The sequence below is a fragment of the Mus caroli genome, unplaced genomic scaffold (assembly GCF_978045245.1).
Source record: "Mus caroli unplaced genomic scaffold, Mus_caroli_1 scaffold_10, whole genome shotgun sequence".
Classification (NCBI taxonomy): Eukaryota; Metazoa; Chordata; class Mammalia; order Rodentia; family Muridae; genus Mus; species Mus caroli.
The window spans coordinates 67,728,371-67,752,325 of NW_028227265.1; the positions used below are offsets into that span (position 1 = coordinate 67,728,371).

Here is a 23,955-nt window from a genome sequence, read left to right on the forward strand (position 1 = left end):
ATCCATGTATCAAATGTACTGCTCTGATAAATATTGATGAGAGAGGATGTACATAGAGAGATGAGGATAGGGTGTGTTATGATAAGACAATATCCATTCTGCTAAATATATTGAGAATTTAATATTGCCTGAAATAATATATTGTTAAAATTCTTTTCTCAGTGGATAAAACACATAAACATATATATATATATATATATATATATACATTTCATAAAATATAGAGATGGCATCATAATCTCACAGTTAAAGTTAAGTGACTAGTACTTGCAATATTTAAATCTTAAAGTCATCTAAGATTGAAACATTAAAAAGAAAATGTCTAAGCTGGAGAGAAGACTCAATAATTAAGAGCACTGTTAATGTCTCGGATTCATTTCCCAGATCATAACCTCTTTCAAATTTTAGAAATCCAGTATCCTTCTCTAACCTGTATATACATGCTGCACATACATACACTCAAAACAGAGACACATACAACAAAATAAATAAAACAAATATGTTTAAATTATGAAGATCTAACTATTTGCATTAAAATCTGCTACCTCGGCTTAATTAATAAATAAGAGAGATATTTGTCATCCTAATGGTGTGCCACCATATGACATTTTGATAGACATGTAAGTTAAAATTGGGTGTTTTTTACCTAACCAATAGTCTTTATAACTCGGGATTGACCTAAGAGAATGTTTTTTCAAGGTCATGTGCAATACACTTGAGACCTTGGAGGTTAACTGGAAATGCACTTGTGCATGAATACACTGGAGTAATGTAGATAAGGAATGGGTTTGTGATGATAGGTGTTTTGTTTCTTGAGAGTCTTCCTTTACAACCCTGGCTATGTGGAAATTACTGTGTAGACAATGCTTGCCTTGAAGTCACAAACTCCTGTTGCCTCAGCCTCTCAAATGAAGCTTGAGATGTGGTGGAATGGTAAGGGTGAGCTACTGTACCTGGCGGCCCTCATTTTAATGACAGATGTCTGCTTCTATGGATGCCCAAAGAGCACAGAGCACATTTCACCCTCATAGACATACTTCTACGTGTAAAAATATGAATACACCACACATTATACAGTTGTCTACTTCAAATTCACAACTATACATTTATTAAAATCAAATCTACATATAGCTGAAGGAAAGAGAGCATTTAGTATTCCAATTCCTTTACTAAATAATTTGGTATCAATGGATTCATACTCATTTATCAATAAACTATGGACCAGTCCTCTTCTTTTTAACTAATTAATCTTCTATTAGACAATGGGCACTAGAGAGCTGCATAATCACCTGATATTCCCCAAAGCACCAGGTCAGTGAATGAATTTTTCAATCCTCATAGGTTCATTCACTATGAGATAGCTTTTTTTTTTCCCCAGAGTTCCAGACACACTGACAACAAATGTAGAGAGCTGACCCTTGTTCTTAATAATATCTGATTGACAGCTCTTCCTGGTGAGGGTAAGCATAGGGCACAGAGTCTAGCTGGCTCTAGCTGAAGTCCGAACCATGTGACTCTTAACACCTTCTGTAAATGTTCTGAGATTTTATTATTGTCAAGACATGACAGGGTCATTTTTTTAATGTTTTCTCTGCAGCTGGGTTCTCTGAGTAATATCAGTCTTATCTATCTATGTTCCTTCATTTTTTACAAATTCCAAACTCCAAATTCAATTATTTTGATTTTATTCATATGATTTTAGGTTTACTTTTATGGGGGTAAAAAGTGGTGAATGACAAAGTTCAGATAAATAGACTGAATCTTTCAATATCATTTCCTTTAAGTTTCTATAAGTAGTTATCAGTATCAAAGAAAATGTGTTTTAAATTTGGTTTTAAATTTTTTTTATTATTGATCCTAAGATCTCATCTCATCCTAAGATCTGGATAATAGCAACATAGTGGAAGAACCTGAATAAAATATGCTCAATCAATTCAGCTTTCTATATTTAACAAACAACTATGTCATGTCTGATAAACGTCAATAATGTACACTAGTTTAAACATGTGAAGTACATTTATGTAGATATTTATGTAGATCATTTTTGATGAAACTTTTCATGGAAATTCATAGAATCTCTTTTTTAATATTTTTATTAGGTATTTTCTTCATTTACATTTCAAATGCTATCCCAAAAGTTCCCCATATCCTACCCCCACCACTCCCCTACCCACCCACTCCCACTTCTTGGCCCTGGTGTTCCCCTGTACTGAGGCATATAAAGTTTGCAAGACCAAGAGGCCTCTCTTCCCAATGATGGCCGACTAGGCCATCTTCTGCTACATATACAGCTAGAGACACGAGCTCTGGGGGTACTGGTTAGTTCATATTGTTGTTCGACCTATAGGGTTGCAGATCCCTTTAGCTCCTTGGGTACTTTCTCTAGCTCCTCCATTGGGGGCCCTGTGTTCCATCCAATAGCTGACTGTGAGCATCCACTTCTGTGTTTGCCAGGCACCGGCATAGACTCACAAGAGACAGCTATATCAGGGTTCTTTCAGCAAAATCTTACTGGCATATGCAATGGTGTCTGCGTTCGGAGGCTGATTATGGGATGGATCCCTGGGTGCGGCAGTCTCTAGATGGTCCATCCATTTGTCTCAGCTCCAAACTTTGTCTCTGTCACTCCTTCCATGGGTGTTTTGTTCCCAATTCTAAGGAAATTCATACAATCTCTTAAGTGTTGATTTTTTTTCCCGCCAGGTCCAAGGAACCATCTTCCCAGCTCCAAATTTCAATCCCATGATGGATGCCCAAATGCTAGGCGGAGCACTCCAAGGATTTGGTAAGCCTGGGTAATACATTTGCTGGTTATTGTATTGTCTTTTTTAACCTCATGTTAACATGATGTCATGAGTGTAAACTAAGGTTTTGTAGAAGACAGATACAAGAATATAGAATTAGAAGAAAATAATAGAAGACCAGATGCTGAGGGAAAATTACAACTTGGGCCCTGAAATGTGTTCCTTATGCCCTTAAATGCCTCATTGTTGACTATGTTAGCTTCCAAACCATAAATTTAATCAAAAGTAGCACATCCTTTCAACTTCTGCATTCGTTTTCTTTCTACTTTCGTTTCTGTTGCTGCTTACTCTTACACCTAGAACTAGTCTCCTGCTGTCCAAAATGGCTCTGTCTGCCCACCCCTCAAAAACCGTCCCAATATAATTCTTGCCTGGGATGCTATTTTCTCTCTTGTCTGTTTTTAACCTAAGTTCTCCAAGTGAGCATCCTCTCTGCTTCCTTCTCTGAGGCTCTAACACTGGGCCAACCCAGGTACTTTTCTCCCTAGGTCCTCTTTTGCTAATCATTTGCCTTGTGCCTGTCCATGGCACCTACAGATTGGTCTGTGAGTTCCTAACATGTGCAACTTGGCTTAGAAAACTGATGAGTCACCCGATACGATCAGAGTTTAGAAAGGCAATATATAAAAAGGAGGAAGAGAAACTTTTTCATTCTTTAAGTTCTGATGTGAAACTTAAATAGTCATATATTTCCTTGAGTAAAACTGATTTTTTTAAAGACTTCTAAATGAGCAGGTAGATAGACACAACCAGCAAAGAAGAAACTGTTACCTGCTTTACCTGCTTTGAAGAATATTCTCTCTCTCTCTCTCTCTCTCTCTCTCTCTCTCTCTCTCTCTCTCTGTGTGTGTGTGTGTGTGTGTGTGTGTGTGTGTGTGTGTGTGTGCGCGCGTGCGTGCATGCATGCATGTGTGCCTGTCTGTCTGTCTGTCTGTCTGTTTCTGTGTCCTTCTGTGTCTCTCTGTGTGTCTTTCTCTGTCTCTCTGTGTTTCTCTGTGCCTCTCTCTCTACACACACACACACACACACACACACACCCCTCAGTGTATATATTTGTCCTGTACCTGAATACATACTATTCACCTTTGTGTTTCCATCCTGAGTAGTATATCACACATAGGAAAATAACAGTGTTAAATGTTCAATGAATTTGGCTTTAAGAATTGGCAAACATTTCATGTCTTTTAAAACATCAATAATTACTAGAAAAACTACAGAGACAACATAACTTTGTTTTGTTTTGTTTTGTTTTTCAGAATGCTAACTGTGATTTTCTTCTGGAAAACTAAATGCCAGAGCAATCTGGTCGCCAAAAATAATTATTATTTTCATGTTTTAATTTTCCCATTATTACATTCTAAGAGTGGAAATGGGGATTCATTTTGACTGTCATAAGGATGTTTGGTTGGTTGTTTGGTTGGTTGTTTGGTTGGTTGGTTACTTGGTTGATTTTGTGAGGTTTAAGATGAGATATTCCAAAGTGTTTGTAGTTCGGTAGCACAGTGTCTGAGGAACCATGCCAGAGTAACAACACAATTTCACATGTATTAAGAGTCTGTCAATTTTAATGACTTTCTTCAAGAGCAATTGGAAAAGATAATTATCAATGTTTTACTCAGATATTCTTATTTAATTAACTATGAAAATAAAGTGAACTCTAAAACAAGTGAAAATCAGAATTTTTAGCAAAAGCTGTAGAATATGTATTAATTCAGCCTAAAAGGGAATACCCCTTAGCTGTGCATTGCCTAATGAAACAGTTAGATTCTTAACTCACCACCATTAGTAGCTGTTTACATACATGTATATTCTCAAAACTGCTGTGTGGATTCTTTAAGCTAAAAGGAGAATACTTTCCACATCTCCATGTGACACTGGATAACTGAAAGCATTATTAACCTATGTCCCTAAATCTTAACAAAGAGGTAAACATCTCAAAACTAATCTGTTTTAAAATATACTCAGCTAAACATGGTCAATTTCACTCTGTGGAGGACATTTCTCAACAGAACAATAATGATGGGATTTTGCAAATGTCTTTTATCAGGCTGAAGAAGTTTCTTTTGATTATTACTTTGGTTAAAATTTTTGTCTTGAACAGCTGTTGAGTTTAATCAAATATCTTTTTGACCCGTCCAGCAGGTCCAGTTATTCGAGGATCTCAAGGGGACCTTCTCCCAAGAACCAAATGGGGGGTAGAGAGAGATGGGGGCCTTGTGCGAATAACGACATGGAAAGCGTTCTGGATTGCATCAAGCCCCAAATGTATTAGCCAGGCCTGAGGTTTAAATGCACAAGCATAAGGGGAAGTGCCTTTCAGCAGGAGGAATGGGGCAGAGGAAATGCACCTCAGCAGGAGGGATGGAGCATCAGAAATTTTTCTTTTGGCAACTACACGGGGAAGCAGGAACTTGGCGGTATCAGGGTACATCTTGAGGTCAGGACATCCAGTGCTGACTTAGGGCTGGAACGATCTGTGGTTGTTCTCAGAGCGGTGCGTCTGGTGGCCTGCTTTTGACCCTCTTTTCTTCTCGGGGGGTGGGGGGGAGGCCCAATTCAGAGATCAGGACCATAGTGTTGCCTTAATAGCTCCCAACACCTTTTTTTACATGTTTCTTTCTTGTTATAAAAATTTGCTTGTTTAAACTGTCTATGACTTAGGTTACATTGGCTGTCTACTGTTAGACCTATGTATAATTCTTCATACACATTGTTGTATACAATTTTTGAAGGGTTTTTTTTGGGGGGGGGGATAGGGTATCTTAAAGATCTTTCTCAGGAGTTTACCTGTAATGTCTGTCTCTGATTTGAACATTAGATTAATATGGGTTGGCATCAAATACTGTTTCTGGTATGTGGAAGGAATTGTAGACAATTGGTTTTTTCTTTTAAAATTTGCATTTATTATTGAAACATCTAATATTAATACTTTGATTTCAAGACACTATTAATTATTGATTCAATTATTATATCTATAGACCTATTCAGATTGTCAAATTCCTGGTATAAATTTGATTAGATCATATCTTTGAAGAAATTAATTCATTTATCTTTACAATTAAAATTTGGAGCATAAAGTAATTTATAATATCCCTTTATTATCTCTCTAATAAAGTCAATGAATAATGGGTTCTCTTTCCTTTATATCAGTATTTTGTTTCTGTATTTTAATTAAACCACTTTAATAAAATTTTTGAGATTCATTTAAAATTATTATGCAATATCTCATAAAGAGTAAATGAACAAAAAATGCTATAAAAGCTAATAAACACAGAGTAAATCAGAAAGATAGTTTATGTGTAATATCAACAAAACAACAAAACCAGATGAGTATAGTAACTCAGTAAATGTTATGATCATAAGAAAAACACAGTGGAAATCAATGAAAATCTTCTATTTATTATTTATAAATATCTTCAAAGTCTTCTCTCTCTTTCTGAATCATCCATCTTTGTATTCTTTTGTTAGATGGATGGATAGAATAAATGAATGATAGGTATGATAGGTACATAGGTATGTGATGATGATGAAGATAGATGATAGATAGATAGATAGATAGATAGATAGATAGATAGATAGATAGAATATAAAATTATTCCCAGGTTATAAAACTGATAAGAGCAAGGATAATTGTGTCTCTCAGGAGAGAAGTAGGCATGTATACCTCTGTATTTTCTAAGATAACCCTAAGAAAAAGGAGGTCATAAGGCTTTTGATAAAAATAAATCAGTTTACATTTTAGTCAAGCTGATGCAAAGTTAAAGTTTTCTTGGTTGTTCTACTCTAAATAGAAATAAGGCACAATAGAAAACAATTATGAAATATGACTTCTATGAGTGTTGTAAATGTGATATATGATGTCATGTCATGTCTTGTGGCACTATGATATGAATAAGTGTGCAAAGCACAGGAGTCGATCTAGGTAATGGAAGAAAGAGACCATGTTCCATCCACAGTTGGATAGGCTCACTTCCCCCGACTAAACATGAAGATACCTTGTGCTTTCATTATTTCCTTCTGTGTTTCTCCTGTGAGTCCTACAAAAGCAGCCCTATTTGTATAACACAAGTTCATTATAAGCCATGCCTGTTAAATATACTTTGAGAACATGTAGGATTCATCAAGTATTGCTATTGGATGGACATCCAATAGTATTTAAAAATGTAAAGTACTAATAGGTTTCCCACCTACCCATTGGTTTTAGTCCAGAAAGGATGGAGTCTTTCTACCTACTGAGTAAGAGATACTTTTTTTTATTATGGTTCCTTCCTAGACTGCAACAAAGACATGCTGATTGACATCCTAACACAACGCAGCAATGCACAGCGGCAGATGATAGCTGGGACCTATCAGAGCATGTATGGCCGGGTAAGACTTCCTCACCTTAACCTGTCAAGTGCATGAGCGTCAACACCCTTCTCAGAGAAATGGATCTATTATTTTCCTCGGCTTCACTGAGCACCAACATTTCTGAACTCCATGTTAGTTTAAAAAATTAATGTCTTGCTCTTAAGTGTTTCAGGGGATAAGAGCTATATCATGGAAAGTATTACGTATGAGGTACATTCACATTCACAATGGTTACCAATGCTTTTCCAATTCGTACAGCATCTGACAAAAGAAAGATTGGATAACCTTTTATTCCACTTGGTCCAATTACGCTATAAGTGTTGGGCCAGGAACGCCTATATGGAGGTTTAGGGGCGGCATAGAGCAGACTAATGATCACTGGGGTCAAAAAATAACATCTTTTCCTCCAGTTCTCTGCAGGTCCTAACCTAGCTCTGAGCCAATGTGAATTTTCTTCCACCTTTTCTTCTCCACAGCATGCAGTGATGGAGACCATTAACAAAAGGAATGGCAGTTTAAAAATAGTTTAAGGCAATAAAACTATCCATGTTTTAAAGTAATCACATTCTAATTTCAAAGCAAGGACCATTAAGGAGTCTTTGCTTTTGTTATGCATTTAAACCACAGATTCAGAACAAAAACTCTTCAGGCCAAAAGGGCCTGGAACAGCAATTACTTCGTCAACTGAACATTATCGATGAAACACTCTCATAAAACTTTCTCTCCAGAGTTAGTCCATAGAAATTGACTCTGTCTCTAAAGCTCAGCCTTTGAACAACTATATAACACTTGCGACAAAAACTAGCCCTGAGTTTTAGAATGGTTAATGATCCAGAAAGCTCTACAAGTAGAGACATGAGTTGAATTAAACCAAAGAAAGAGACAGTTATAGGTTTTGTCCACATAAAACTGTTAGCTCAGCTCACACTCGCAGAGCTTCCTTTCTTGCAAACAATATGTAAAAATGTTCAAAGTAGTACAGTGGTTAATCTATTGTGATCTAAATGTACACAGTACTATGAGGAGTGCTATTTCTAAGGAACAGTTTTTAATCCAAGTGTGTACATAGATCTTACCTTTTCATATGGCTAGTTAAATTCAGCTGAAGAACTTCTGTGTATCAAGTTCTGCAAAAAGCATGCCAAAGCAGATTAAAATAAGACATGAGTTCCTTAGACTCAAGGGATTTAAAACCCATTTAAAAATAACTTACACCAGAGAGAACCCCTTTTCACTGAGGTCTTAGAGGTGTTTATCCTGTGCTTCGGCTGAACAATCGGTATGTCATGGCTGATCACTAAATTGCTGAGGAAATAGCACAACACAGAGCCAGACTTGTCACTCAGAAATACCATTGTCATTCAGTCAGTTGTCAAGCCCTGCCATTTATCATCCCCTCACATTCTTCCCTTTCCCCAGTACAGATTCTTGATTTAGATCACCATGGTTTTCAGCCTAGACCTATCCTAATTGTTTCCTGCTACCCAATTCTCTACCCTCCTCACTCTTCTTTTCTTTGATTAGACCAGTCCACCTAAAACCAGAATGATACAAAACTTAAAAGTTCACTAACATTTAATCTATTACTCTATCATAAATATATATGTGTGAATGGCCCAAACCTCCTGAATCCCTTCATCCTTTCTTAGAATATGGGAAGCCTTACTTACTTCATTTTTATTTTATATCCTCTCTCTCTTTCTTCTTCCCTCTCTCCATTCCTCCCTCCCATTCCATCTTCCTCTCTTTTATCACCCTTGCTCTCTCTTTCGCACCTTGACTGTGTCCCCAGGAAGCATCTGTAGTTTCCCATAGCACACCTGCATGCTTCCCCATCCTTCATCATGCTGTTTCATCATCTTCAGGAGACTTACTTCCCTTCACATTGGCTGTACCCATCTAACTTACAGACACTGCACACCCACTCCTCAAATACAGCAGAATCTAACACATGAGTTTGCTTTGATCTGTTCCTCATTACCAGTGCACTAATTGGAATAACATTTATTTGGCCAGAGCTTAGTATAAATGCTTGCTGAACACCAAGGCTGCTTGATTGATGTCTGCTGGATGACTATGACCACAGAGCTAAGTGAAATCCCTCCAGTAAGATGCAGTCAGACTTTGGGTGCTCCTGAAAAGCTCTCTGCTCTGGAGTAGCTGCTTCCTGTTTGAGTCCTAGAGGTCTCTCTACATAATACCGTGACACTGGCTATTGGTTCATGTTTAAATCTTACCAAGTTTACTATAACATCTAAAATAGAATAGTGAGTGGCTTAATTTGCAGCTTGCCTCTAGAACTCAGTCCAAGGTCTAATATGTAGCAAGTTCTTTATTTAGAGCATAAGCCAGTCTAGTGTATTGTGTTCTGCCCCTCTGCTTTCTACCATCTTCTTTGAAAATAAAAATTGAATTAAAATGGAGGATTCCCCTCACCATCTGCTCTAGAGTTAATGTATATTCATGGTTGCCTGAGTTTCTCTTTTCCCTCATCCCCCTGCAGTGGCTGCTATCATGTTAATCTGACAACCTTCAGGTAGGTCCACCTGACCTCTGCCACAGTAAGATTTTAACTTCTTTATAAGATAGGAAGTAATCAACCAAGATGACATGGATGCTGGTACAGAAGACTCTTAAGTCAAAGACAAAAGACATTTTCAGTACTTTCATTAGGAAGGGTCAAACATGTCTTAGCTGTTCACGTTTCAGTAGTTCCCTGGACTGCAGTTCCCAGGGATCAACATGGAGAGCATCTTGACATATGGGGAGGGTGGGGTTGCATTATAGCCAAGAAAGCAAGAGATCACAAAAATAAAATTCTTTAGACGGACAAAATGCATGCCTACATTTGCTCTTTAGGGAGACCTTATCTCTGTCATCTTCACAGATATATATATATATATATATATATATATATATATATATATCCTTAGAGAAGCAAGATAGAAGGAAAAGTTGTCACTGCCTCACTGTGCATAATATTTCTAAATATGAGGCTCAGAGAAAACTGCCACCTGCTTGTATTAATTCCACTTTCTATACAACTTTGACAGCTGACAAATGTTACAATTGTGCCAAGTATAATTCACTCTTACTGCTTTTACCAACAAAGTCTGACAGATCATCAGTTTCTCATAATCTTCATTAAAACTCTTATAAACAGGAGTCTACACAACACAAAACTGTAAACTGGCATGTTATTCCTAATAGTACTTTCACTGAGTCCTAGATTCAAACCTTACAATGTCATTGGGGACTAATCCAAAAGTATCCAAGTGATCTTCTTTTCAAATTTAATACATTTGTCCTGAAGTTTTAATCTGGATCATTCAGTAAAAATATCTTAGCTATGGGATTGTTTTCACCTTGATCATAAGGAAAATGGCTAATGTGCCTCTATCATCTGTAATCACCTTAGTTGTTGCCACTGTGAATGCTATCCAAGGTCAAGATCGTTTCATTATGTAATCCAATCCAGCCCAAGGTGGCAAGGCTATTGTTCTTCCTTTATCAAGAGAAAACTATCAACTTCCATTTCAGTAGCTCCAATTTCACCTTTAGTTATATTATCTCCAACATATAACTGGGACTATTTGGAATTGTTAAGTAGGGGAGGGACAAGGTCATTTCTATATGATTTCAAAAAGCCAATACACCCTACAAAGAGACAGTATGTTCAACGAGGAGGAGATATTCTTTTACAGCCCAGGACTATAAGAATCCTGAGACTACAAGAAGGTAAAACAGAATCACAGTAGAATTTCTAGCCCACCTTTGGTTAGGCTACCAAAGAGCATAAGAGTAGAGACCAAACATTGTGCCTAGAGGTCAACCAGGAGAAAGAAATGAACATCTGGCTCAGGAATGGTAATGATAGAACATTGAATATTAGACAAGTCTACATAACCTCATTCCCCCTCATTATGAACATTATCAAGGAAAAGGCTGACTAGATATGACATTTTTCTCTTATGCTATCATATCTGGGGATCAAGTAACCTACTGCACTGGACACAACTATAGAAAGAAAAGGAAGCAATGTGAGAATTCTTACTAGGTTGATGAATTAAGAAGATATAACTGGTGGACCACACTGTAGGTGTATGAGATGCCTGGATCCAACTCTATATTTGAGATGCTTTTCTAAAAATTACAAATGAAGACATAGCATGGTAAGTCCAGAAATCCTAAAACACAGCACTGAGTAGTGTCAAGGACTAAGGTAATGTGTGACTGGAAACAACCAATTGACCAGAAACAGCAGCACTGTGACTTGAAAATGTTCAATTATGGGTAGTTCCAATAAAGGAATCTAGTCTGCCAGGGGTACAGAGCAATGCTCTGTGAGATGACTTTCTTTCTGTGAAAAAAATCAAGTTAAATGTAACAGAAGTTGTAAGATTGACAAGCACTGGCAACCTTGACATGTAAGACATTGAGGTTTCTACTACATGCCTAGATGAGATGTGTTTTATGATGTCCATTTTGTTGACAGACAATAGTGGCAACAGTGTAATGTTGGTAGAGAATGCAGTCTAAATTACTAACAAGACTACAGATTTTTTTAATTTGGTTATTTTTTTTATTTACATGTCAAATGTTATCACCCTTCCCAGTTTCCCCAACACAAACCCCCTATCCCCTTCCCCATACCCCCTGCTTCTATGAGGGTACTCCCCAACCCTCCCACCCAGTCCCACCTCAGCACCCTAGCATTCCCTTAAGCTGGGTCATGGAGCCTCCACAGGATCAAGGAGCTCCCCTCCCAATGATGCCAGATAAAGCAATCCTCTGCTACATATGCATCTGGAGCCATGTGTACTCTTCTGTTGCTTGTTTAGTCCATGGGTGTTTTGGGGAGTCTGGTTGGTTGATATTGTTGCTCTTCCTATGGTGTTGCACACCCCTTTAGCTCCTTCAGTCCTTCCCCTAACTCTTCCATTGAGGTCTCTGCTCTCTATCCTATGGTTTGCTGTGAGCCTCCTCATCTGTATTGGTCAGTCTCTGGCACAGCCTCTCAGGGGACAGCTATACCAGCCCTTGTTGGCATCAGCAGATGAGATGAATTCCTAGGTGGGTAGTTTGTAGGTGGCCTTTCCTTTCATCTCTGCTCCACTCTTGGTCCCTGAATTTCCTTTTGACAGGAGCAATTCTGGATTCATATTTTTGAGATGGGTGAGTGGCACCATCCCTCAACTGGGGGTCATGCCTACCCTATGGAAATGGTCTCTACAGGTTCTTTCTCTCCCTTGGTGGGTATTTTGGCTAATGTCATCCCTATTAAGGCCTGGGAACCAATTGGGTCCCTGGCATCTGGGACTTTCTAGTGGCTACCCCCAGTTCCTCATCCCTGACTGCTATGCACCACCATTCAAATTCCTGACCCTCTTTACTTCCACCCCTATCTCCTCCCACACCTGATCCCCCCCCCAGTCTCTCCCCCTCCTCTCTTCCTCTTAGATCCCTCCCTCCCTCTACCTCCTGTGATTATTTTCCCCCTCTGAGTAAGACTGAAGCATCCAAACTTTGGTCTTACTTTTTGGATTGCATATGGTCTGTGAGATTTATCATGGGTATTCTGAGGGTTTTTTTGGGGGGGGGGTTGTTTGTTTGTTTGTTTGTTTTTCTTTTTAGCTAATATCCACTTATCAGTGAGTAGATACCTTGTGTGTTCTTTTGTGACTGGGTTACCTCAGGATGATATTTTCTAGTTCCATCCATTTGCCTTTTAATTTCATGTTTATCAGAATATGTCTTCCTATGACTGCAAGAATGCCATCAAAGGTATTATCAGAAGTCATAATATTTTCAACAGTTACAGACCCAATGAATTTCACAATTATTACTTTTAAACTAATAAGCTGAAACTGTCAGCTCAACAGCCCAAACATGAATAACAAAGATAAAATCATCAGAGGGGGTAATCCACTTACCATAACTGTGAGAACAGCCTTGGTTATGCCCCATTTATGGTCCAGTTCTACATGACTTAACTACCTGTGCACATTGACCCAATGAGTATTTTCCTATCTGCATATACTGCCCAACATTTCACATTAATGCCCAAACCAAATAGCTTTCAGAACTAGTCTAACTAGGTCCTACTTCCATTACTTCCCAATAGAGATAGAGTGGGAACTGAGCATTAACATAAGCGCCTCCAAGGAAAGTCTAAGACCCAAACTGAACCAACTTCGATATGCTGTGTTTCTCTAGAAGACCAAACTATTATCATTCCCATCAGACAAAACAGAACATCTCAGGTTTGCATCAGAAACTGAAGCATTAAACGAAATGTGTGTGGAACACAGCTGTTTGGAAGAATATTTTCTTACTGTAACAAAGTAATACAACTTGCACAGATGTCTTTATAATGAAGCACAATTGTGGGTTTATACAGGGATCTCACAGTAAGGAGAATTAAGACAGATTTAAACTCTCACTCTATGTGCTTGACTTTTGAGTATTTCAATAATAGGCCTTGTTTTTATGATTAATTAGGGAAAGGCATAGAAGTCAAATGCACATGAAAGTGTTCCCCTGAGTATATTCAAACAAGGAGAACATCATAGTTCACTTTTGACCCCCATTTCATCCATAAGGCGATGTGAATAACAAGTCACAGATGAGAAGCTGTTGTTTCATTTTTAATTTAATCAGCGTGGTCAGATGGTTTCGGCACTGGCACCGAACATCTCAGTCTGAAAGGCAAGTACTCATTAGCTTAATGGAAGGCCAAGCTGTGATTCCGGCAGAGCTTGCTTGAGGGCAAGGCTTCAGAAAATAGGAAATCAGAGGCGATGAGGCTGGGGAAAGTCACACTCCAGAGGTTGCATCTGAGAAGTTATTTATATAACTCCAAGTGAGAATGTAAGGGTCTAATTAGGAAGCCAACTTGAATGTTCCTCTTTGAACTTTCAAAGTATACTTATTTAAACATACAATTCAATATTTATCTTCCCAGCTGAAGGCACAGTCTCCTTCCTGGTGCCCTGATAATAGCATGCTGTTCCCCTATCCATAGACCTCAGCCTGCTATGCAGTGTGCCTTGGCTATTTTCCCTGATTTCTGTACCCTCCACTCAATGGAAGCAGCGGGGAATAGAGATTGCTTTCCTTGTTTATTTTCACACTAGCCAAGAATGAGTACAAACAAATAATTGTTGAATTACATGTTGTCCTATCCATTCATTTGCTCGCTTTGTTATTATTGTACAAGTACTTAGTAGTTACCAGGCACAGCTCCATGGGCTGATGAAAAAGCCGTGGATAAAGCAGGTCAAGTCTCTGCCATGGTGGAGCTGATTCCTGATTCCTGCCTTGGTGACAAGGGACATTATTTGCTAAAATATACCAGTTTGCAGTGGGTGCTGTGTAATAAGACAAAGTCAGGTGAAGTGTGCCGGTGTGCTGGGGGACTGCTCTATACATTTTCTCTGAGATGCCAGAAGGGCAAGGGCACATGAAAGGCAGAGTGAAAGTCAAAGTCAAACATCAGATCAGATCTGCCCTTCCAGAAGCAGGAAGAAGACCACTGGAGCTAGATTAGATCAATCAGAAGCAAGGAGGAAAGCAATGTGTGCCAAGATAGGATCAGAATGTACTATGAATCTTTTCAATGCTGGTAAGAATGTATATTCTTATTTGCATGCAATAACATACCCAGTGCCTGCTTTCTTCTGAGATAAACCATGATGAAGGACAATGTTTTCCTTTGGAGTAGGGGAACATTTAAGGCTGAAGAATAGTTATTCTGGTTTCCTTTTTTTCCCCAGGACATTAACATCAAATTTTTAGAGAGAACATAGGGAATAAGCACAGGCGAGCTCATTAGATGGCTGCTCTGTTATTGTAGAGGAGGGAAGATGGTGGCCTACCCAAGGCGTGTGGAAGGGGAGGTAGCATGAGTTGGCCAGAGATGGTCAGTACTGTTGGCCAATTCTAGGACTATAGTAAGCACATGCTGCTTACCAAGGACAGGAGAGAAACAAGGCATAAGATGCATTCATTGCATGAACGTCACAGACTGACTATACTTGCTCATATTAGGAACCTGAGAGATACTAAGTGCTGGGAACTTCTCATCTCTCTTGTGTTCTTGTCAAATCACCATGTGTGCAGGCCACAGAACAGGGCTGTGCTTCCATGTTAGAGATGATGGACTGGACTGATACCAGGCATGGTGAAAATAGAAGGAATGAAAGATAACAGACAAGGTTCTGAGCTGTGGGTATAGTAAGAGACACATACTGTGAAGACAAGAAGATGGAAGCCACACTACATTGCCATTATTTATAGCTAAAGACTACTGATATGCAAGCTTTTTTTAAATATTTTGGAGGGAATGACACTTTTGGAGTACATTTTGGAGTGTTAAAAGTATTTCTTAACAGCTCCCTTTAAGTCTTACAAACTTGTACTCGTCCTGTGAGGAGGGCTTTTGTTTTCTTTACTCAGAGAGGTAAAATATACAAAGAAATTTAGTAATATTCTTTCAACCTCATGCCAATATTATACACAAGATTAAAACTATAACATAGTGTCAGTAAAGAGTATCAAAAAACTTGGCTTCTTTCACTAAACTGTTATTTAATTGAATTTTTTAAAGCAAACTTTACTAGAGCATTCTCTCTTTTTTTTTTTTTTGTCTTGCATACGCACAGAAAGATACAAAATAAAGACATATATCGCCATCTAGTGGCAATTCTAACCTCAGTTAGTAGTGGAATACATATTCGATATTGTCTAAAATTGATGTGTAAAGAAACAAAGGAGATGTTTATATACATATGGGATAAGTGCAGTTATCAAATATGCTAAAAGATTAAATCAAAGATTTGGAATGCTCAAGTAATCTTCAACTTGAAGAGAACAAATATTCTTTGCAGATAATAAAATCTATTTCTCTTTCCACACTCATTTATTCATGTGGTTGTTTATTCTCTCATTTTTATGGATCTACTTACATATTACATATGTTCTATCTACATGTTGTACAACACTATCATATAGTCAAATTCTGACTTTAGGAAATTTTTTAAGATAATCTATGCATTCATAGACACTAGAAAATATATGCATATGCAGTTTTATCATATGCCTTGATTGTTGTAATATAATACATTTAAAGTTATTGATATAGCAAATAAGCAATTGATTTAGGATTAGAGAAAGACTGGTGGCTCAGGAACCAGTTCAAGTGTTAAACCTTTGTATTAGCTGTCTGAGCATTGCTATCTCTTCATAATGGTATATTGAATACATCTTCATGCATTAATATTTTCAATCCACTGTATCATATCTAAGTTAACATAAACTCCTCATTCTCAAAAGTATGCCGTATTTACTATCTAGGCTCCCTGTTTCCTACACCATTACAAAGCAGACTGGCTAGGCATGGTGGCATGTACCTATAATTATAGTATTCAGGAGGCTGAGGCAGGAGGATAGTGAATTCAAGGCTAACTTATGCAGTACAGAAAGACTGCCTTTTCAAAACGACAGACAGGTCATATCCAGGCCCTGTCTCTTATGTTTCACCTGTACCATACACTACTTACAGCTAATTGCAGAATTGATGCAGTGGATCAAAATTCTTTTCACATCCTCAAGGCACATCCTAAATAGTGGCTACTTAAATTCTCACACTCTTCCATCTGTTTGCTCAGATCTGTTGCGGTAAATCTCCTCCCAAATATGCCCCGGCAATGAAACAACAACACAGTTAATATGATTACATGCTGTACGCCTAGATTGGGCAGATCTACTGCTACACTACCATCTTCCACAGCTTATGAGACCCCTTAGAACTTGCGGTTTCTCCAGGCCATGTGCTTCTGCTCTGCTTTTCTTCTTCTTCCTCCTCCTCTGCATCCTCTCCCTCTTCCATTTTCTCCTTCTTCTCTCCCCCACCTTCCACTCCACCTTCCCTTTTATCTGCCCAGTCATCACCTCTCCTTTATTTTACAAATTAAGGTGGGAAGCAGGTTTACAGGAAATCACCTGAGTGCTGTCTCATTTCTTGTTTGCAGCCACTCACAGGAGAACTGAATTAACATCAAATATAATTAGCCCTACCCAGGGCTAACCACAACACAGATCCCAGTTTTTCAGGACCATTCCTGGTGCACTTGAAAACAGGTTGGAAAAGAAAAGGTCTGAGTCTCTGTGAACATTTAGGTTTTAAACCAACTTAATGTTGACTTAAAGTTAGTTTGCCATTTTATATACATATTCTATTTTACCCAGCCAGTATCTTGTCAGTCCTTCAAGTTTTTCTCTTTTAATATCTTTGCCATGCAAGTAAAGAATGACAAGATTGAATTTATTCTAATAAATTTTATTATGCCTTAATAACAGTGTAAAATACTAAATACTATTGCACACTTTTAAGTAGAACTAGATATACTTTATACTTTTTAGAAAAACACAATAAACTTAAAATATTTTTTCAATTGTCTGAATAAACATACTGAAATGTAATTTAGCATATTTTTTAAATTTCTTATTATACCAGAAAATAGAAGGTATAAACGGAAGTATTAATTTAATATTTTATACCTGTATTCCAAGAACTAAAATCTAGCATGTATGTTTTTCTATTTAAGTAACTTTCACATTTTACATAATGTGGCTGTTATTTGAAAAATGTATAAGATTGATCAGTTTATGTAAGTTTTAGTTCATAGAGTAACCAAGTACACCCTGCTAAAAGAGACTTTGTATGAGGAAATAAGGTAAAACATTTATTGTATTTAAGGATTAACGGTTCATTAGTTATGTCCAGGAAAACCAAAGGCTGCAAGCTCAAATGTTTGCAGGTTCAATGTTTATTTTCAGAAGGAAACCAAAAGAAGCATGAGGGTTGAGGATTATAAATGGAAATAGCTCCTCTCCTGCTATGACTAAATTTTCCACACTCTCTCCTTCACAGAAGTGATTAACAAGTCAGTCATTTCAATACCTCAAATCCATTGTCTAGTGTTACCCAAATATATGTGGGTGAGTCAAAACCAGACTTATTGTTTGATGATACAAAAAGGATATTTTCATAAAAGATTCCTCACAGTCGTATTTCTCTTATAAATTTGGTGCATGTTTTAATTTTTTATGTTTACTTCTTCCTCCATAGGACCTGATTTCAGTCCTGAAGGAACAACTTTCATCTCACTTCAAAGAAGTGATGGTGGGCCTGATGTATCCTCCACCATCTTATGATGCTCATGAGCTCTGGCATGCCATGAAGGTAAATGGCCCGGTAACATACCTGCACCAGATACAGGCTGATCCAATAATACAACTGTGACAGGGACAGGTTCACATTTCAACAAAGGATAGACTTCCCTGTGATGGTTCTGCAATTTGTATGATCAGGGAGGCAAAAGGGAATATCTAACCCATCATGAAACTATGGAAATAATATGGTGAAAAGAGGCTTTCTGGGAAAGGAGAGTGTCTGAGCCAAGCCTATTCTTCAGTTGTAGAGACTCAGACATACTCTGCTATCTTGAGCTAAGGTCCAACCGGAATGAATGAGGCAGCTTCTGCTACTGCCCAGATTTATCTCTCTTCCATATGTGGTCTCAGGTTGAGGAAGATATGTTTAAATTCATAAGAATATTTTAAACTTATTTGTAAACATTTGGCTCAGAATCAAAATAAAATCTATATCAGAGAATATCAATGACATTGTTATTTTTATGACCATAAGTTAAATACATATGGAGAGTGCTGCTCAGATGTATCAAAATTGTTTCTCTAAAAAACTTAGATCTTACCGAAAAGACATTTTGAAATAAATTTCAGATTTCTTTGTATGGGGATGTGGGAAAAAGAGGGCTTTTGACTTCTTTCAGCTGCTAGCATTAAACACCTTTACAATCATTTAAACACTTCCATAAAGTGCTTGCCAAAGACCAGATCAATCTAGTGTGTGACAGAGATGAGGCAAGAAACAAAACATTAAAGATACATGGATTTTAGCCATAATATAGACTGATCAGAACAGTGATTTATAAACTTCATAGGAATTCCAACTAATCATATGTTTTTGTTTTTTTTTAATTTTACACTCCAATCACCGTTTCTTATAAAGCCATGTAGAAGAAAATTGTAAGAATGTGGTCTCATGTTACTGTTTAGATGGAAATATCAAGCTTTCTCAACACTTCACAGAATGGGGAGATGTCCCCCAAAGACTTCTGGGAAAAGATATGTTGCCTTTAAGACCATAATAACAGATTGATGATATAGTTGTGTGCTAAATGATACCACAGAACATGGCCAGTTCAAATGTTGAGGCCATCTGAGCACAGTTCCACAGTCAGGAGGAGGCAAGCATGGGTCACCAAAATAGACTTGATAAATTATGAGACCTATGTTCGAATTTCAAACATTTTTAAAAAACGTTATTCCAGCAACAAAGAGTTTCAAGTTCCACTCCAAAGGAAAGTGGAATATTTCGTGTGTTTTCCCATCTTGATTAGCAATGCCCATAGTGTTGTTCAAAGTAAAGGGACTAAGTTCCTGCAGACCGCATCATCCTTCTAGGGGCATCAAAGAGTGAACAGCTGATAGAGACCTGAGAGTGGGCTGACTTTTATCCAGAAAGCCCTTCCTTTCCCATCTATGTACTCTAGGAACAGCATGAATGCTTTGTTCATTCATTCTCCATAAAGTAGACCTATTGTTCTAAATAAAAGTATCTCCATGTTTCTCTCTGACTTTCAGGGAGCAGGAACTGATGAGAATTGCCTCATTGAAATATTAGCTTCAAGAACAAATGGGGAGATTTTCCAGATGCGAGAAGCCTACTGTTTACGTAAGGAAATACATAAATATGTATGCATTATGCACGTGTGAAAGCATGCTTTTCAAATAACACGTAAAAGTATTTCATTTCGTGTATTTATGCTTAAATACTTTTAAGGCCCTGTTCTGGTTTATTTCTCTGTTGCTGGGGTAAAACACTGACCAAAGCAAGGGGAAAGGGGCAGTTATTTGACCTGCACGTTATAGTCCATTGCTGATGGAGGTCAGAACAGAAACTCAAATGGAAATCTGAGGCACGAACTGAAGCAGAGATAATGGAGAAATGCTTCTTACTGGCTTGCTCTCCCATGCATTGCTCAGCTAACATTCTTCTCCAGCTGTCCTGAGCTATTCCCGTCCCGCAGGAACGCACACAGAACACAAGTCAAGACCTTTCGTGGTTACACTTTATTCATAATCGTGAGGTAGAACAAAGAAGGATAGAAACGTGTTGCTATATATACCCACAGGTGTGACGTGTTAATACTACTGGCGGTTCCATCCACAGTCTCAAATGTCCCCGGGGGACGGACTAGTGAGTTGGCAGGCATTTGCTCCAGCACATGCGCACAATGGAGCTTAGCGCCATCTAGTGAGGGCACGTATTATCACGGCTTCCTACATCCAGCTAAGGCCAACATGCCCAGAGATGGCACCAGTCACAATGAGCATTACCCTCCTATCTCAATTAGCACACAAAATTCCACTACAGATAGACCTACACACCAGTCTAAAGGAATCAATACATTTTATGATGTTCCCTCTTCCCAGATGGGTCAAGATGACAACCAAGATGACAGGCACTCTTACACTTGTAACATGATTCACTGAGTTAAAATAAAGGTTTTCAATAGCTCTGGAGTCAGTAGAAGGAAGGATAGAGAGGTTTATCAACTGCTTCACTGTCCCAGTTATATTAGAGAAGTAAGATCTGATAGTCTGCTTCATAGTACAGTGAAGACAAATAATAATAATAATAATAATAATAATAATAATGTATTTCGTATGTCAATGTAGCCGACACAGAGGAGTGGCTATATCAAATAGGAATGATACATGGAAGATAGCATTATACAATGTACGCATAGGTTGAAACAATATATTGCACCATATAAATATATAATTATAATCAATCAGAATACTAAATTATGAAAGACAACAAAATGAAGCAATATGACTCATTCAAAACCCGTTGGTTCAGTAAATAAAACTGATGACTGTGACCCTGAAAAGGAAATAATTCCCCAGAAAATCAAGCAAAATTTCCTCAAGTGTATTAACAAATATCGATGAGGCAGACACTTTCATCTTAATTCAGGGGAATGTTGTGCTTTACCCTAGAGACACCTTGAGTATAAACAAAATACAACAGATGGTTGCCATGGCTCAACAAATATCTTTTTACTTTTTGTAAATGTCACTGTCCCAACAAGTTACCTGAAAATCAAACTTTTTCACTTTTTAAAATAAAAATATGATTATTTTCATACTAAAAAATGTAATGCATTAATTTCCATCCCACTGTGTATTGTGAGCATTGAGCGGTTCTCACAGTCACTCCTTATGCTTCTGGACAAAAATGAAAGTTTTCCTAAATGGAACAAAAATTTTCACTCAGAACAATGCAATAAGATAGACAGAGCACTTGGAAAAATAGCCTACCCTAGTCTACAGCATGAAATTAATAACCCTCATCTATAGGATGAGAGACTGTGAAGGGATTTCCAGTGTTCTTTGTCATTCAAAATCATCTGTTTAGTAAGCCAGACTAAGATGATATTATTAACATGAAGAAATCTTTAACAGAGTTTATGATTATTAAAGAAAGGCCAGCTGACTGATAGCTTCCTCATACTGAACATTCAATAGCATTAGCTATGTAAAGCCCATTGATATAAGGTTCTGTAATAAGTCATGTTCTTAACATGGATATTTCATTTCCCAGAGTACAGCAATAACCTTCAAGAGGACATTTACTCAGAAACCTCAGGACACTTCAGGGATACTCTCATGAACTTGGTCCAGGTATGACATTGCAAAATCATACCATTTTACATTCTTTATAAAATAGAGACATTTTATTCTTACTAAATAGAACAGAAAGTCCAGGTCTGTTATAGTTGTATACATTCTATGTAATAAAATTTAACATCAGCCAAGTTTGAGTCACTTAATTTAAAACTTGGCATAAGTATGAATATGTGCCAGCTTTATATGTGTATTTGCATGTATGTTGTGTCTGAATGCCTGGTGCCAACAGGTGCAAGCAGAAGACATGATGTTCCCTGGAAACTGGGATACAGATAGTTGTGACTTGAACCAAAGTCTTCAGGAAGAACAGCCCTTGCCCTTAACCACTGATCTATCTCTCCAAGTCTGTATTGTACTTTCTAAATTATTAGATGAGTTGGAGACAAACAAAATTTCCTAGGCAGCTACCCTGTGCTTAGTGTTGTGTAGTGACCTAATTTCTCATCTACTGTCACAAAATCATATAATACAAATATTCTTATAAGCGATTTATAAGCAATGAAACAAATAATCAAAAATAGTATAATGTCAAGGACATACATGCCCAGCAGCACAAAAAAAATGTGTGTCAGGATGTGTGTGTGTGTGTGTGTGTGTGTGTGTGTGTGTGTGTGTGTGTGTGCAACGACTGCCCAGAGAGCCAGTACATTGAAATGCTGAATTGAATTAGATCCTATTGTATTTCACATCCAGCAAAAGATTTCAATGCTGCCTGTACAAATTCCACTAAACTATATATTACCAAAGAAGAAACTTACTTCTAATTAAAGTTATATTTTGTCATTTATCTTCTTATTCTACAATGACTAAATGGTATGTAATTATTTCTATCCAATTAACATTTCTCAAAAACATTCCACATATTAGCATTGTATTAACAGTAATATTTTAAAGTATAATTACCTTTTAGTTGCTGTCTGCATTTGAATGTTCCTGTCATCCTGTTGAGGCAAGGCATTCAGGAATTCAAGTGGAATCAGTGACCTGAGTTTAAAGAATAAAAGTACAAAACCCCACGGGTTCAGAGGACATTTTAAAGACCATGGACTTTTCTTTATTTTTATAAAGTGTGTGTTACAGTGTGTACATTTTAATAAGTATGCTATGATATGTGAGTTCTGGGGAGGGGTGTGTATGTGTACATGTTAAGGGGTGTGTGTTTTGTGTTGTGTGTCTAAAGTAAAATACTCATTTCAAAATCTGTAAAACTTTCTTTTATACATCAAAAACATAACCCTGTAATTAGCAAAACAAATTTTTTAAAGTAAAAGAAACAAAATAATGCGCTACAAATCATAGAATTTCATACATGATAATGTGCAGTGAAGAAGAGAATTACTGCCTTTGAAGATGGAAGCAGGAAGTGTCCTTTGCAGTAAAGGACAAAAAGGATACAAAAAAGAAGAGAAGTGATAGACGCAGATTCTATTTGGAGATTAATATAATTAACTCGTCTCTACTTTCTCTTTCTTCTCTCTAAACCCTCTAAAATACCCTCCTTGTTTATTTTCAAATTCATGGCCTCCATTTCATTAACTGTATGTGTGTGTTCCTAAATATACATCCAGCTCAGACTGTATAATATTACTTGTATGTGTGTTTTCTGAGAGCTGCACACCATTTGGCTTTCCAAACCCACATTCTCTCTATAGAATCAACAGATGAAAATACAACATTACACTTCGTGTATTCTTTCTTTGCCCTGAAAAGCTCTTTTGCCAATTAATAGATTTGCCTTCCTGGATTTTTTCCATTAAAATTTATTTATGGGGGTAGCACATGTATCCCATCCTAACAGAGTAAAGGTCAGGGTAAAACTGGTGGAAGTTGGTTCTCTCCTTCCACAATGTGGGTACCACTGTCAAAATCATGCCATCGGGTTTAGCATCAAATGTCTTTTCTTCCCCATGGAGCTATTCCGACCAGCTCCCTAAATTGCTTTTAACCTTGTATTTCTCTG

At 37.5% G+C, this 23,955-nt stretch overlaps 1 protein-coding gene across 1 annotated transcript in view; it reads left to right on the forward strand.

Annotated features, from left to right (window-relative positions):
* The window catches only part of Anxa10 (annexin A10), a 55,719-nt gene that overhangs the window by 17,569 nt on the left and 14,195 nt on the right, over positions 1 to 23,955 (forward strand). The window contains exons 2-6 of the mRNA XM_021170720.2: positions 2,704 to 2,785; positions 7,078 to 7,172; positions 18,286 to 18,399; positions 19,884 to 19,974; positions 21,910 to 21,989. Of these exons, the coding sequence (XP_021026379.1) occupies positions 2,704 to 2,785; positions 7,078 to 7,172; positions 18,286 to 18,399; positions 19,884 to 19,974; positions 21,910 to 21,989 (462 nt within the window). The remainder of the gene's footprint in view (positions 1 to 2,703; positions 2,786 to 7,077; positions 7,173 to 18,285; positions 18,400 to 19,883; positions 19,975 to 21,909; positions 21,990 to 23,955) is intronic.